Here is a 15,861-nt window from a genome sequence, read left to right on the forward strand (position 1 = left end):
TCCCGAATCGAAATTATGAAAATTTATCATATTTTGCATAAAAAAGGTACTCTTGTTAGATTTTAACTGAGCCGTTTTCTAGTAAAATCCATTTCAATAATTCATTGCTTGCTCAAAAATTCCAACTACAAAATAAATGTATCAAATTGTGCCAAGAGAAAATTACATTACATTAAAGGAGAGAACACATTAGGCGGTCGCGGTCTATTCTGGGCTGAGTTAATTGCAATCTTTTTTAGGAACGAATGCATTAAGGTCGATACACACATTTCCGCACCGAATCCACACCGTGTCCGTACCGAGCCCGTTCCGTAGCACGGCCGAGTCTCGGTCCGTTGTCTACAAGCCACACATCTCCAATACACGGTCGTATGTTGGCCGTGTCGCGATCTCGTTCAAACCTCAGTTTGCTTAGAATCGTAAGGCGACTGGTTCGAAAGAACAAAAATGTTCTCCACCTTTTCTAATAGGGAATTGGTAATAGTCGCTATTGTACTAGACGAAGAGGAAAAGGAAGAAGAAAAAAATGGTATAAAACGGAAAAGAAATAACTGGGTACACAGTCCTTGGAAAATAAGGCAAATTGAAGGGGAGTTCCGCACGTTATTTCCCCATTTGATAGATGATGAATCAAAATTTTATCAATATTTTAGAATGACAATCTACATTTCATAAGCTACTGACGAAGCTGCAGAAAAGACTGAAGAGGCAAGATGCCTTTTGGAGGCTGTCAATTACACCAGAAGAAAGGTTGGCGGTATGTTTAAGGGAAGTTATTTATCATTTTTTAATTTCATAAAGTAGATTATTAGGTTAGTAGTAAACTGAAACTCTTATATACATATAATAGGAAACTAAAATATTTTTATTTTCGATTTTGATAAAACGAATAAAAATATTCAGACAATATTAGATTACACAAAAAGATTATCACCTCGATCAGCCCGGGACCGCACCGTCTCCGTAAAAAATTAAAACAAAACTACTCCCGCACGGTGCAAACGCGGATCGGTATCGGCGCCCGGGCGCGGTGCGGGAATGTTAAGACTACGCTATATGATTCCACGGTACAATTCACCGCCGTTACACGGACGTACTAAGGAGCGGGCTCGGTGCGGATACGGTGCGGACTCAGTGCGGAAATGTGTGTCCCGACCTTTAGGCAGTCACGGTCCCGTCCCGTCCTGTCACATCGCAGTCCGTTCTGGCCTGAGCCTTCGAGCATATCTCTCTGAGCTGATCGCGGTCTTTATATTACAAAATCCGTCACATTTGACAATTGCATACAATCGCGCTCTCCTTTAAATAGTTGCAGTATTGTTTTAGTAGTGAAAATGAGTTCTATGGAAGAGGTGTATTTATCAGCGGAAAAACATATTTAGGGGGTGAAATGCACTCTCAAAATTCGCCCCCAAAAACAGTTTTTTCTAAATATCTGGGGTTCTAAGCAATATTTTGGAAAGAAGCAAAGTGGAAATTACTTCTTATAAAAAACAAATGTTTCACAAGTGATTCCCTCTTTGGGGATTGCTACCCTTATTTTTTATTTCAGAAAAACTATAATTTTCAAACATTTTTTATATATAGGTACAAAATTTATATATGCTCAAAAAGAATTAAAAATATGATTTATGTAAACAAATTGACAAAATTAAATTGACCTGTTTTAGGGTTTTCATTAAAATCTCTTTTTAGGGGGTGAACAACCCCCTAGTGCGAGAAATGTCTGTACGATTAGAATTAACATTATAAAATAAAAAGTTTTTACTTTTTCTTTAATCATACGAATAATTTTTTCTATTACCCTAAAACGGATTTAAACGGATGCAATTCATGATGCATTTCCGTGATATCTCGGGTTCTAATGATTATTTTGGAATGAAACAAAGTGGAAACTACTTCTTATAAAAAAGCAGATGTTTCACAAGCGATTCCGTGTTTGGAGGTTGTAACCCTTATTTTTTATTTCGGAAAAAATGTATTTTTCAAACAAAATGGAAATTATTTCTATTGAACAGAACGAATGATTCACAATCAATCTTGCCTGTAATTTGTTTTTTTTTTAGTGAAAATTTATGAAAATAAGAAATAAGTTATACTTATGATGGTAAAATTATTTTTACCATCTACAAACCGGAGGATGCAATCCCTAATGTTCAATTGCCTGTGAATCGTCCTATTTAGTAGAGGCCGTTTTTCATTTTGTTTATTAAAAGAAATTGATAGGGCCAATAGAGGATAGTGCCAACTTGACTTTTGACATTTTTATTTGAATGCTCGTTATTTTAATCTTTAAAGATAATATTTAAATATTATTAGGAAATCTTTGGGTATTATCCGTTTTTTTTTAAATAGTTTTTATAACAGTAACTGAAATATGTGGATTTTCATTTTCATATCGATAACCGGAACTGTGTGTACATATAGTAATACCTATTTGTTTGAATCAAAATTTTACTGTTTTTGAAAATTGAATATTTGAAAATATTGTTCCAATACTTATGAAAATGAGTTCTATGGAAGAGGTATTTTTATTGGTTCTTCTATTTAAAATGGAAGAAAAGCGCCAAAGAAAAAAGCACGCAAGATTTTGGATTCATCCAATTAACAGAAGCAGAAAGTAGAGGTTGAATTTGAAACTTTATTAAAAAAAAAATTGTTATTGGATGAACAGCGAGTTTTTCAGTACTTCCGTATGTCATCTAGAAAATACAATGAGCTACTAGAGATTATTCACGAAGACATTTAGTTGCAAAACACAAGATTTAGACGCTGCATACTACCTGTAGAAAGGTTGGCCGTCTGTCTAAGATAATTTCTTTTAAATTTCATTTCGTTTCGTTGCCGATTTACTTCGATTTTAAACGATTCATAGAATTGGCATGGTGCGCGATCATCAAAAACATTCGCACTACCCTCTCTAACTCGTCTCGATCGCATCGCGGTCTCCCGAGTAGGGTGAGCTGCCTCCCCCATAGAAATTCGAAAAGAGTACAAAAATTTTCTTAAGCTAAGACAATCTTTAGATTTGAAATTTTTAATAAAATATTTTATTTTCTTAAACTTTAATTTTGAAAATCAATACACTACTTTATTAAAAAAAAACAATTGTAATAAATTAGTATAAATATTTGTTTACAAAAGAATTTAAAAATATAAAATTTTATGTTAAAAAGTAGCACATTTTCATATTTTAAAAATTTAGCTCTGGAATTTTACCTAACTTTCATTAAGAAAAAATGTCTGGTTCTTCTGCTATTGACTATCAAAGTTTTTGAAAAAAAAAAATATATTTTTTGCAATATCTGGAGAATGTTAATATGGATTTTAATGAAACTTGCTGTGGATTTGTTACTAACTAAAACTCATGTTTTGATGAAGCAACCGCTTCCATCTGCCTCGAGCTAGTGGTACATTCTTGAGTGTCTTGCTACAAGAATTATCAGAACTTTTTAGTTGGTCGCTGGAATTAATTCATTTTCTTTTTATTGATGCATCAATCCTTTTTCGAGATTTTCGTGCCCTTGGTAAAATCTTGTAACATTCATAGTTTTTACGCAATTTTTTTTCAATTTTAGACAATCATTATAACTACTACTCAAGTACAATAAATACTCACTACAATTACTACTATCGTAGTAAGCGATAATGTCATTTTATAATAAATGAATTGTCAATCAATTCGTTTCGAATGGCGTTTTCTAATGAAGAGATGACCGACTGATCAAAGTCTTAGGGTTTTGTGAAGCCAATTTGGGTGGGAGCGTACGCGTCTACGCGGCGCGATACCCAAATCGACGGGTTCCAGATTACCGATTTACATGGATTGAAAAGAGTTTGCGGGAGACTGGGCAATTTGGTGTTTGAGCCGTTGACTGTGTGGGTTGTCCTCAAGTACGAAATGCAGCAGTTGAGGGACAGGTTTTAAATAGGGTCGCTGAAGATCCAATTATCAGTACTCGCCGTTTGACAGTGGAATTTGGGGTACCAAGTACAATTAATGGCATCAGCAGCTTTTACTATACCATTTTGAGAGAAGACTTCAATTTCGCCCCTTTATTTAAGGAGCATCGGCACGCGATCCAAATTTCACCAGCCGAATTTTATTCACCATTACGCAGAAGAAATACCTCAAGCGAGGCGTATTAACCACTTTCAGGTGGAATTTCCAATAAATGTTTGGGCCGGGATCATCAGTGACATCCTTCTGGGTCCGTATGTCATGCCGCGCCGCTTGAATAGCGAAAATTATTTCAATTTTCTGACGAATACTTTTCCGGTTCTAATGGAAGATGTCCCTCTCGATCTTCGTGGTCAGATGTGGTTCATGCACGATGATGCTCCTCCGCAGTTTAGTGCAAATGTAACTGCACATTTAAATAATACTTTTCCACACAAGTGGATCGGAAGAAGATGTTCCTGTCGAAGGCCCCCCAGGTCCTCCAACTTAACGTTGTTAGATTTTTTAGAGGCGGACGTAATACGGAAAGATAAAAAAATGTTGAGGATGGCTCAATTCAATTTCAATCGAAGGATTCAGCTATGCTTCCGGGAAAATGGGGGGCATATCGAACATGTCTTGTAATTCCACCATCATATATCGTATCTATGTAACTATCATCCAGTTTCAATAAAATTATGTCTTTCCTAAGTACGTCTTTACATTTTTTGAGTGTTAACAAAAAATAAATCTAATGAAGTAAAATGATATTCAATCCGCATTGCGACAGACTTTAAAGTTGCGACCATTTTACTTTCAATATTGATATCCTAGGTAAAAGAATTGGCAATTATTATTAGAGAAAGCTACTTCTTGTAAAAGAGCAGATTTACTGCGATACATTTAAAACTGTTAAATCGCAACGAAACAGAAAACAATTTTTTGCGTAAAAACTATGAATGCTACAAGATTTTACCAAGATACTTACTACGATAGTAGTGATTGTAGTGATTATTTGTTGTACTTGAGTAGTAGTTATAATGATTGTCTAAAATTGAAAAAAAAAAATGCGTAAAAACTATGAATGTTACAAGATTTTACCAAGGGCACGAAAATCTCGAAAAAGGATTGATACATCAATAAAAAGAAAATGAATTAATTCCAGCGACCAACTAAAAAGTTCTGGTAACTCTTGTAGCAAGACACTCAAGAATGTACCACTAGCTCGAGGCAGATGGAAGCGGTTGCTTCATCAAAACATGAGTTTTACTTAGGAACAAATCCACAGCAAGTTTCATTAAAATCCATCGTAACATTCTCCAGATATTACAAAAAACATATTTTGTTTTCAAGAACTTTGACAGTCAATAGCAGAGGAACCAGACATTTTTTCTTACTTGAAGTTAGGTCAAATCCTCTTCGTTTGAGCCAAATAATATCGCAGTACCTTTTTGATCATGTGCTTATGGGACACCCTGTATAGGGGGAATGAAAAATAGAAGAACAGAAGAATAAAAAACTGGCTGAGAAATATACTATGGTACAAAATCGTCTCAATGGCCTAGCAATGTTGTGTAAACACAGAAAGCTTATTTTTGACGACCATGAAGATTTTATTAATAAAGTGGTCGACAAATTTTCAAAAAATCCGGAAAGATTATGTTTTACCTAATTTTCGTTGAATTTCTTTATTTTTTTAGTTATTTATATATTTTTTATGTTTTTCTTGTATTAAAAAGGATTATTAAAAATATTTCTACAAAAAAATTCACTGTACCTATTTCTACCTATAATTTATATTTCTCCCATGCTCTCTCTTATCTTGCCCCCTAGCCCATTTGCTGGCGACGCCCTTGCTCCCGAGATACATTAGAAAACATTTGAAGGAACTCTACCGCTCGCGATCGCGACTAGCACGGTCCGCGATGCGACGGGACCGCGACCGCCTAGTGCGTTCTCGCCTTTAGAGAGATAAAATAATATCTCGGTTGGACTCGATTATTTCGAAAAAAGTTTCAGACAAAAATTGTAGGGCACCAAGTGGGCCATTGAAAAGCTTACGACTTCCGGTCTAGACCAGAAGTTGTGTTTTTAAACCGGAAGTAGATTTTCTAAGATGGAAACACCCATTTTTTACCACGGATTTCGATTGAAAAACGAAGAGGAAAAACTTTTTGTTCTTATTATTTTTTCGATTTAACCCACATATTTTGGCCCTAAAAAACAAAAAAAAAACAAGAATCTTAAGACATATAAAAATTGTAGGGTGAAAAGAGAGCTGTCTTGACATGACCTTGACCTTGACTTCAAGGTCGTTTGAAGATCAAATTCAAAATTTTTTTCGGCAAATCATAAAAATCCTCAAAAAATCTGAAGAAATTCTTCATTTCATCGAAAACAAGCACCCCAAAGGGAATAAAAAACTACTACGTCCACGTCATGTCAAGATAACTCCCTTTTCACCCTTTTGTATGATACACTTTTTTAAAATGATCCCAACAAGGTACTCCGTTTTCTCAAGATTCTTGTTTTTTTGTTTTTTTAAGTATAGAAGGTATTTTTTTTTCGTTTTTCAATCGAAATCCGTGGTAAAAAATGGGTGCGTCCATTAAAAAAAATGTAAAAACAACACTTCCGGTCTAGACCGGAAGTCGTAATATGGGCCTTTCAATGGCCCCCTCGGTGCCCTACAATTTTTGTCTGAAACTTTTTTCGAAATAATCGAGTCCAACCGAGATATTATTTTGTCTCAAGATAAATTTTGGTCTTTTTTTATATGGTTTATTTTACTATATGAACAAATCATAACAATATACAGGCTGTTACAAATTTGCTTCTCACTATAGGGGTCTCGGAAACGGTAAGAGGTACGAAGTAGCTTAAATGGAGGCAAAGTTGCGTAATCAGGAGGCCAACATTATGCTTCTAAAAAATCAAGACTAACATGATTAGTTTTCGAAATATTTGAAAAAAAAAATTTTGGAAATCCGTTTTTGTTTCATTTCAGCCTTGTTTGAGGTGATATTGAAAAAAGAAGAATAGCTTTAATGTAACGTTTCGTCTCTTCAGGTCCATTATCAACTTAATTTTTTTAAAAACGACCCTGGAAATTTTATTACATTGCTGTACTGCCTCAGCCCGAATAAGATTCAGACGTTTTGTCTCGAAAAATTCATTTTCAGTGTTTTCGTTCCAAATTTATTTAATTTTTTTATTTAGATTTCTTTGTTTATTGAATTATGTATCGTACACTGTAAGTTTTGTTAGACCCTGTAAAATCCATCTTTTTCAATATCACCTCGAATAAGGTTGGAATGAAACAAAAAGGGATTTCCAAAATGTCGGTTTTTTTTTCAAATATTTCGAAAACTAATCATGTTAGCCTTGATTTTTTAGAGGCATAATGTTGGTCCCCTGATTATGGAACTTCGCCGCATGTATGTACAAAAAGAAATTGAATTGAATTGAAAGAAATTAATAAAATGTTATAATATCTATTTTATATCAGCAAATTCAACTGCTTTTGTCGCTCTTGTTATTATTAATTATTAAGATTTATTTGTGATTTTAATTAATAAAATAATTTGACATATCTGATGTTACAACAACTATTCCAAATTTGGTCGACTGACGTGTAAACACATTTGGGACCATCTTACCCAGTTTCTACGAACTAATACAAATGTTGTCTTGCTTCACCATAACACAAATGCTTCACCCACCATGACACAAATGTTGTCTAACTTCACCATCAATTTTTGACACTTGAAAAACTAAAATTTGGAAAAAGACACATCTCTACGATAATTTTAACACTTTTAAATTAGCATCTTCCTGAATGTAATAGCTCAAACTTTTATGTATTCGAACTACAAAAATTAATGTTTAAATATTATTTAAATCCATTATCAACTTCCAGGCGCATATTGCGTTCAAAGTTAATGAAGTTTTTAAGAAAGTTACAAATCACAGTTACATAGTTAAAAAAAATACTAACAACTTACATTTTTGTTTGTTTTGTTGTCTTTATTGAATACAAGTTTAAATGTGTAAAAACAAACGCACAAAGTTTTTGTGTGAAGAGTCGTCCGAGAAACTCATTTTGAAACATTAAACCTCTCCGTTTTCACTCAATCTTAGTTGAAATCTGATGTACGGGCGAAATTAGGCATTGTTAACCTGGACAGCAGAGTCGTTCTGATAAAACCATCTATAGACTCAGCTCCGCAAACTTTTTCTGAGGCTTCCGTCACGAGTTTGACACATTGTTCAACTGCCTGTATGTGAACTGGGAACGGGAACGTTTTGAATGTTATAATTTAGGCCAATCAATAGAGCATTAAATGAGTGATTCCGTGACAAAAATACTAGTAGCAAACGGATTGTGTCATCATATAAAACACTGTGTAAATATATGTTTATATGTTTCCTAATCCAATTTAATTGAACCATTAATTACCATTAATTAATTCTTTATAAACATTTTTATGCAAAAAACTCATTTTTTTTAGTTTTTGCTTATAAAACCTAAACTAACGAATCAGTCTGAATGCCATAAAAAGACAATTTGTAAGAATCGAAATACGAATAAAACGAGAGGTCGATCGATCCGGTCGGATAATTAGAAACGAAGAAAATCCCGAAAAATCGGGATATTTAGCGTTTTTTTAAATATTCATTACTCTGCCATTTTTTAAGTTGTACAGCTGACCCTGTGCGCAAAAGTAGTGAATTATTTGCACTTTAAATGTGCACAAAGCAGGCGCTATCGGACCATTGGCTCTGGCACAATTGAAATTTGAACTTTTTGGTGCACTACTTTGCAAAACTTCTGGATGCGTTGGAGGTGGTCCGATTTTAATTTTTCAACTGGATTTTAAAAGTAGAAATATATATACCTATTACAAAACGTATATTCTAATTTCCCGATAAAATGATGCAAAATAGGTGAAAAATTCCTCCAAACATGCTAAAAAACGGCCGAGCGTGCGTACGCGGTCGAATAGTAGGGGAAGATTGGGAGAAATAATAATTTATTACCCATGCAGGATAAGTTCTATATTTCCGCTTGTTTTTAGGTCGGTAAATAGCTGTTTGCCTACTCTTTATTTACATTTATTTGCGTGCGGTAATTATACTCGTCACACGCAAATTGATAATAAAACACACAAAAGTTAAATAGGGACAGGCTTGCAAAAAATGTAATAAAATTTCCAGGGTCGTATTTAAAAAAATGAAGTTGATGATGGTCCTGGAGAGACGAAACGTTACATATAAAAATTGATATTCGATAGAAGGCAAAAAGTCATGAGTCATGAGAAAGTGTTCTTCTTTTTTCAATATCACCTCAAATAAGGCTCACATTAAACAAAAACGGATTTCCAAAATTTCGTTTTTTTTTCAAATATTTCGAAAACTAATCATGTTAGCCTTGATTTCTTAGAGGAATAATGTTGGTCCCCTGAACGCATCTTTGCCCCCATTTAAGCTACTTCGTACCTCTTACCGTTTCCGAGATTCCTGTAGTGAGAAGCGAATTTGTAACAGCCTGTATATACCGTAATACACTAGTACCATAAATAACTATTATTTAATATTATTTTTATTATATCCGTAAAGAGAAATAAACCGATGAAATTTGCATTTTTTCTCAGCCTATCTAAAAAATGCCACTTTCATTTACTTTTGTTTTTTTTCCAAAAAATAATTAAATTACACAGAGTAGATTTTCGGGACGTCCTTTAGGGGCTGTATCTCCCTAGGGGGACCTCTCTAGGGAAATTTTTTATAGGAACTTGTCATGTTGTTTCCTGTATAAATCCGAGAGCTTGTCCACATATTCTGGGACACCCCTATAAATTTCATATTTTTGTTTCGCGCAATAAATTAACAAATTCGTTTATAGTTGATTCATATCATTGATTCATATTAGTATCAACTTTCTATTTATTTTTAGAGAGCTGATAATAGAGAAGACCAAAACCGATGGATGCAAGGAATAATGTCAGCTTTAAATCAAAACAAAAATGCTAAGAAACTAAGCCACTTCCGTTATTCTCTAGATGAATTGTCCCAACAAGCACCAAATAAAAATGCCTTAAGAAGAAAAAATACTATACCGCCACAGTCAGACTCATCAAAAAATGAATCCGATAATGATAAAGGAATTATACGAAGGTTGCAAAAAATCGGAGCCCATTCTTATGGTGGAAGCATGGGTGCAATTAATCAAATAGAAAGTAAAAGTCAAAAAGCAAGCAGTTCTACCGAAACAGAAAATTTATCTTCCTTCAAAAGTAGTGTGTCAGTAGAAAACAATCAGTATGGTATGATAAAGAAAAATACTAATTCTGAAAACACTGAAATCAGAAAAGGACCACGCCTTAACGAAAATATTTATGAAAGAATATCGGGTGATTCTTCGATATCAATAAATAGTAAAGAAGTTAATTATTGCATCCGTGATCAAACTAATATAAATTATAATGAAACTTCGGCAATAAATACTAAAATTATGTCATGTGATACGGAAAATAACAGTAGGCCAACTACTTTTCTGTTAGAAAACGAAACATACGGAGGAATTCCGTTAAATTCTGAAAACAATGATTCACAAAATAGAATTAGACAAACTAGTTTTATTTTAGAAAATAATCAGTACTGCGATATAGAAAAAATAATAAAATTTCCAGATTCAGAAGTAATATATGCAGAACCAAAATGTAGTTCTGCCACTGATCACAATAAAAATAATTTGACGTTAAATAAAATAAAAGGAGAAGAAAATGCATACTCGATTATTAAACTATACGATTCTGAAAAAAATACTGTTAATTCTCAATATGAAGACACAAAAAAATGTGGAGATTATTTAGAAGCAAAATATCAATCTAAGAAAAATACAAAGCTTAAAAAACACAAATCTAAAAACCAATCCAAAACCATTATAAGCGAGAATAAAAAGGAATTCAAACTAAAAAAGTCTTCTAGTTTTATCAATAGAGTTTGGAGAAAGAAAAAAAAACACACTGAGGAACTGTATGAAAATATTCCAGATTCCCCTGCGGATAAAATTGGATTTACAGATGATGTTGCTGTGCAAATGTTATCAGAACTTCAGAATCTATTAGAAAATAAAATGCCTCTGTTACTCGTAAGTATTGTAGTATTATATATTGAATACAAGTTTAAATGTGTAAAAACAAACGCACAAAGTTTTTGTGNTATATATATATATATATATATAGGATGTCCCAGAATAACGTGTACACCGAAAGACTATAGATTCGTGAACTCAAAATAGGCAGATTTAGGCTAATTCATCTATATCCGAAATCGCTTCGTTTGGCCGTTAGATGACCGCAAAGTTCATGAAAATTTTTTGAATTTTGTAAATGACTCGAATACGTATTATTCGATTTATATTTGATGAGTGGATTTTTGCTTTCAATCTACACATTTTAGTATTATACAAAGTGCTTTTTTTAAATTTACAACTTCTACAAAATTGATGTATGGTGATAATATCCGTTCATAACTTTTCCCTCTTTCGGGCAATAATGACAACTATTTTTTATCTAATAGGTGATACCATTTGGAAGTTTTCGGGCCTCTTGTAGAATTTTGATTAAATAAGCGGTTTAGGTTACGACGATAAGATATACCACCTGCTATTTCATTTTTCGACATTCATTCAAACGGCAAATTAGAGTTATTCACAATGTGCCTAATTTTATTGAAATAATTAGAAAATACAATCAAATACAACGCATTGATAGCATTATTACTGACCCTGTTATTCTACGAAATAGAGTGAATGGGGAATTTTATTTAGAATTTTTGCAAAACACTACCCGAGTTATTAGAAGAATAACGACACGTTATTATTCAGACCTAACAAGTGGTTTATGCATGATGGAGCTCTACCATATTTCACTGTAAATGTCCGGCAGTATCTGAACCAAAGATTTTCGTATCGATGGATCGGTAGTAGGGAGAATACTACTGTTAACTGGCCTGTACGTTCATCAGACTTAACACCTTGCGACTATTATCTTTGGGGCACTCTGAAAACAGCAGTCCACATTTAACACTGAAGGAGAGTTTTGGAGGCATATCGAAATTACCATAAATGTTTTTAACTTAACTTTCTTCGCTGAATTAACCTTTGTTGTAGAAACAATGGCCATGATTTTGAACAGTTTTTATAACAAGTTGTACTAAATTTAATAACATCAACTTTGTTGCTTTTATCTCCAGCATTTTTTTGCATTTGATTGTTTTTACTAATTATCTCGATAAAATGTTGTAAATAACTTTAATTCGTCGTATGTGTGTGTATCCATATCGAAAAATGAAGTAACATGTGGTATATCTTATCGTAGTAAAATACTCATTAAGTATTGGTAAGTACAATGTCTTAAAAATCAAACTGAAATTACCTACAAAATCAGTCAGCAAGATAATGTAGACATTTAAAAAATATTATTTTTGTACCCAAACCGCTCATTTAATCAAAATTCTACAAGAGTTCCAAAAACTTCCAAATGGTATCACCTACCAAATAAAAAATAGTTGTCATTATTGCCCTAAAGAGGAAAAAGTTATGAACGGATATTATCACCACACATCCATTTTGTAGGAGTTGTAAGTTTAAAAAAACACTCTGTATAACACCAAAATGTATAGATCGAAAGCAAAAATAATTAAAATAGATTAATACGTGTTCGAGTTATTTGCAAAATTCAAAAAATTTGAGGTCATCCAGCGGCCAAACGAAGTGATTTTGGATATAGGTGAATTAGCCTACATCTGCCTATTTTGAGTCCACTAATCTGTGGTTTTCCGTTGTACACGTTATTCTGGGACAGGGTGTTTCACGGTGACGGAAAATCATTAGTTAATACCTGAACACTTTGTACATAAAAGGGGTGTAATAACACAGAACCACAAAAAAAAAAGTTGAAAATACCAGAGACTAGACCCATCTATCCTTATGTATTTTGACGCGCTGAAACCGAATCCGGAGTCAAAATTGCTCCATCACCCTCCAGCTTTTTTTAAATCGCGAAAAACTACCCAAACAACACGGAAAATCTTCAAATTTCGCGATTTAAAAAAAACTGGAGGGTGATGGAGCAATTTTGACTCCGGATTCGGTTTCAGCGCGTCAAAATACATAAGGATAGGTGGGTCTAGTCTCTGGTATTTTCAACTTTTTCTTTCTGAATCTGTGCACAGACCCACAGAAAAAAAAGATGCACAGGATCGGCTTACATTTATGGTTAATTTTCTTAATTAATTTTCTCGAAAAAAAATAGAAGCTCTTAGACCATCAGTTGCTTAATAAAAGTTGCTCATTTTCGTGCCCTCTATCACCCATTTCAAGGAACGCACTTATTTCAGATACACCCTATATATATACTTGATAGTAATATCAATTTTAAGTATATTCTACAATTTTTTGTCTATTTATTTCAAATATTTAAGAAATAACTTACGTTAGTTATCTTGTTAGATTTTTATTCTAAAAAATAATGGCATTAGATTTGACAAATAAATTGTCCAATTTGTTGTAAAAAGTGCCACAAATATGAGGAATTATCACAAGTTCTTGAACAATCTTACTATTTAGCGAGATAAAAATAAAAATTACTCGGTTTAAAATTCCATTAGCTCCAGTAATTACTCCTATTATCCATGCTCCCTAAACTAAAATTGTTGCAGTTTATAATAAAGATCAATCTAGATTTTCCAACTCGCAACCTATAAAGAAACGCTTCATTGAATAAAAAAATCCCCTTATCTGTAGAAATCCTTTACAGTAAGTCAAGTGAATAAAATACAAGGTAAAAGATTACCTGGCTGTTGGCATTATGTTTCGTTCCAGAAAAATCCTGCAAGTTGTGCTGCTGGAGGCTTACACCGATTGATTTATTGATTTATTATGTCATCCCTTGTTGTGGTTATTCTCGTGAGTATCGTTAGGTGCTAATTTTTAGCTTGAAAGTAAGATCTATAGTTTGTACAAAGTATCTTCTGCTGGAGCTTTTTGCTTAAAAATATTAAATTCTATAAAATTTAGACGTGAATTTTGTACCTATGTCGAATTGAATTTATCAGTATTTCAAGAATTCAAAATATTGAAAAATTAACAAGAAAATTTAAGTTTACTTAACATTAGTGTAATATTAGGTAAAATGGCATTTTAATCAATTTCATTACACCGGCGTTTACAAATACACAATAAAAAAGTTAATTTGGCAGCAAGTAATGCTAACTTTATCAAATTAAACCTAATTCCAGATCGATGGAACAATATGATTTTATTTACAATGTCAGCAATAAAATATGCACCATTTGAAAAATTGTTTAGATATTACATTAAGTAATCGATTTTTGGAAACTGTAATTGTTGCAGTTGTACGCAACAACGCAACCGCATAGTGTGTTAAGAGTCTGTTCTCTGTACACTGCTAAGGTATCGCTGCGGGGTCGGGTGCACGGGCGTTACAGCTGGAGGCGGAGACTATCGCTCTCCCACTACGATGATTTTACAGTGGACGTATTTAGGTTGATTTAAACGTGAAACTAACGTTACAATTTTTACTTCAATAATTGTGTCAATTTAGAATTAATACAATTATTGTACCGCAATTGTACAAACAAATTTCATCGCAATACAAAATTGAATANGACATTCGTGCAATAAAGTACCTGGCAAATTTTAGCAGGTCGCTTCCACCGTAGTAGCCATTTGAATGGCATAGTGGAAATCAGCGCGATAGATGGAGCCTTTGTGCTTCGCGTACGATATAATTATGATAAAATAGAAACAGGTAGTACGTCTAGCGGTGAATTTTTGTAAATTAAAAACAGAAAGGACATCTAGTAATTTTATTGGAAATTATATTTTAAATGTGTAGAAAACTATTTTAAATGTTATTTGTTTCTATGATAATTATTTGATTAAATTATAATATATTTGACTTAAGTTTTTAATGTCAGTTTTGTCGTTAATACTGTTTTTATTTTTTTTGTATTTAAATCATTTCTTGGATTAATCTTTTGTTATCATTTAGTTCTGTGGCAAAAATTTTAGTTTGATCAAAATTAAAACTATGTTTTTTTCTTTAACATGCTTGTTAAGTGCTGTTGCACAATTTTTAGTATATTTATGGCCCTTTAATCTATTCTCTAAATTTTGTGCTGTCATACCTATATAATGACCAGTGCAATCATTGCATGGAATAGAATATACTACGTGAGATTGTTTTGGTATAGGAGTTTTACTTTTTAAAGGTGTGAAAAATTTATTTGATTGATTGAACGATTTATGAGCAACTAAAATATTGTATTTAGATAAAATAGATTTATTTTTTTCGGATAAAGATTGTACATATGGTAATGCAATATATTGAAAATTGATAGAGTTATGATTAGAAATTATTGGTTTTTGGTTTTTGGATGTATTATAAAAATTGAAGATTCTTTGTTTGATAATTCTGTTATAAAACTTGGGAGGATAATTATTATTTAGTAATATGTTTTTTACTTTATTTATAATTTTAGGCCTATAAATAGGACTAGTTAAATGTAATGCTCTATTGATTAAACCAATAACTACACTTTTTTTGTATGTTATCGGGTGGTGAGAATTGAAATTTAAATATCTACCTGAAGAAGTGGGTTTTGTAAACCATTTAGTTAAAATCTGATTATTTTTGCGGATTAAAGTCAAATCGAGAAAATTAATTTTGTTTTTATTTTCAGTTTCGATAGTAAATTGTAATTTTGGATGAAAATTGTTAAACTCATTTAAAATATTATTAATTTTATTTTCGGGAAGTGCGATAATGCAATCATCAACATATCTTTTGAAAAATAATATATCAAAATTTAAATTATTAATTACTTCTTCT

At 32.6% G+C, this 15,861-nt stretch overlaps 1 protein-coding gene across 1 annotated transcript in view; it reads left to right on the top strand.

The window, feature by feature from the left end:
- LOC108910226 (putative leucine-rich repeat-containing protein DDB_G0290503) overlaps positions 1-15,861 on the top strand; it is a 96,954-nt gene that overhangs the window by 49,348 nt on the left and 31,745 nt on the right. The window contains exon 3 of the mRNA XM_018714779.1: positions 9,897-11,093. Coding sequence (XP_018570295.1) covers positions 9,897-11,093 — 1,197 coding nt within the window. The remainder of the gene's footprint in view (positions 1-9,896; positions 11,094-15,861) is intronic.

The sequence above is a fragment of the Anoplophora glabripennis genome, unplaced genomic scaffold, assembly GCF_000390285.2.
Source record: "Anoplophora glabripennis isolate ALB-LARVAE unplaced genomic scaffold, Agla_2.0 scaffold734, whole genome shotgun sequence".
In the NCBI taxonomy this organism is placed as follows: domain Eukaryota; kingdom Metazoa; phylum Arthropoda; class Insecta; order Coleoptera; family Cerambycidae; genus Anoplophora; species Anoplophora glabripennis.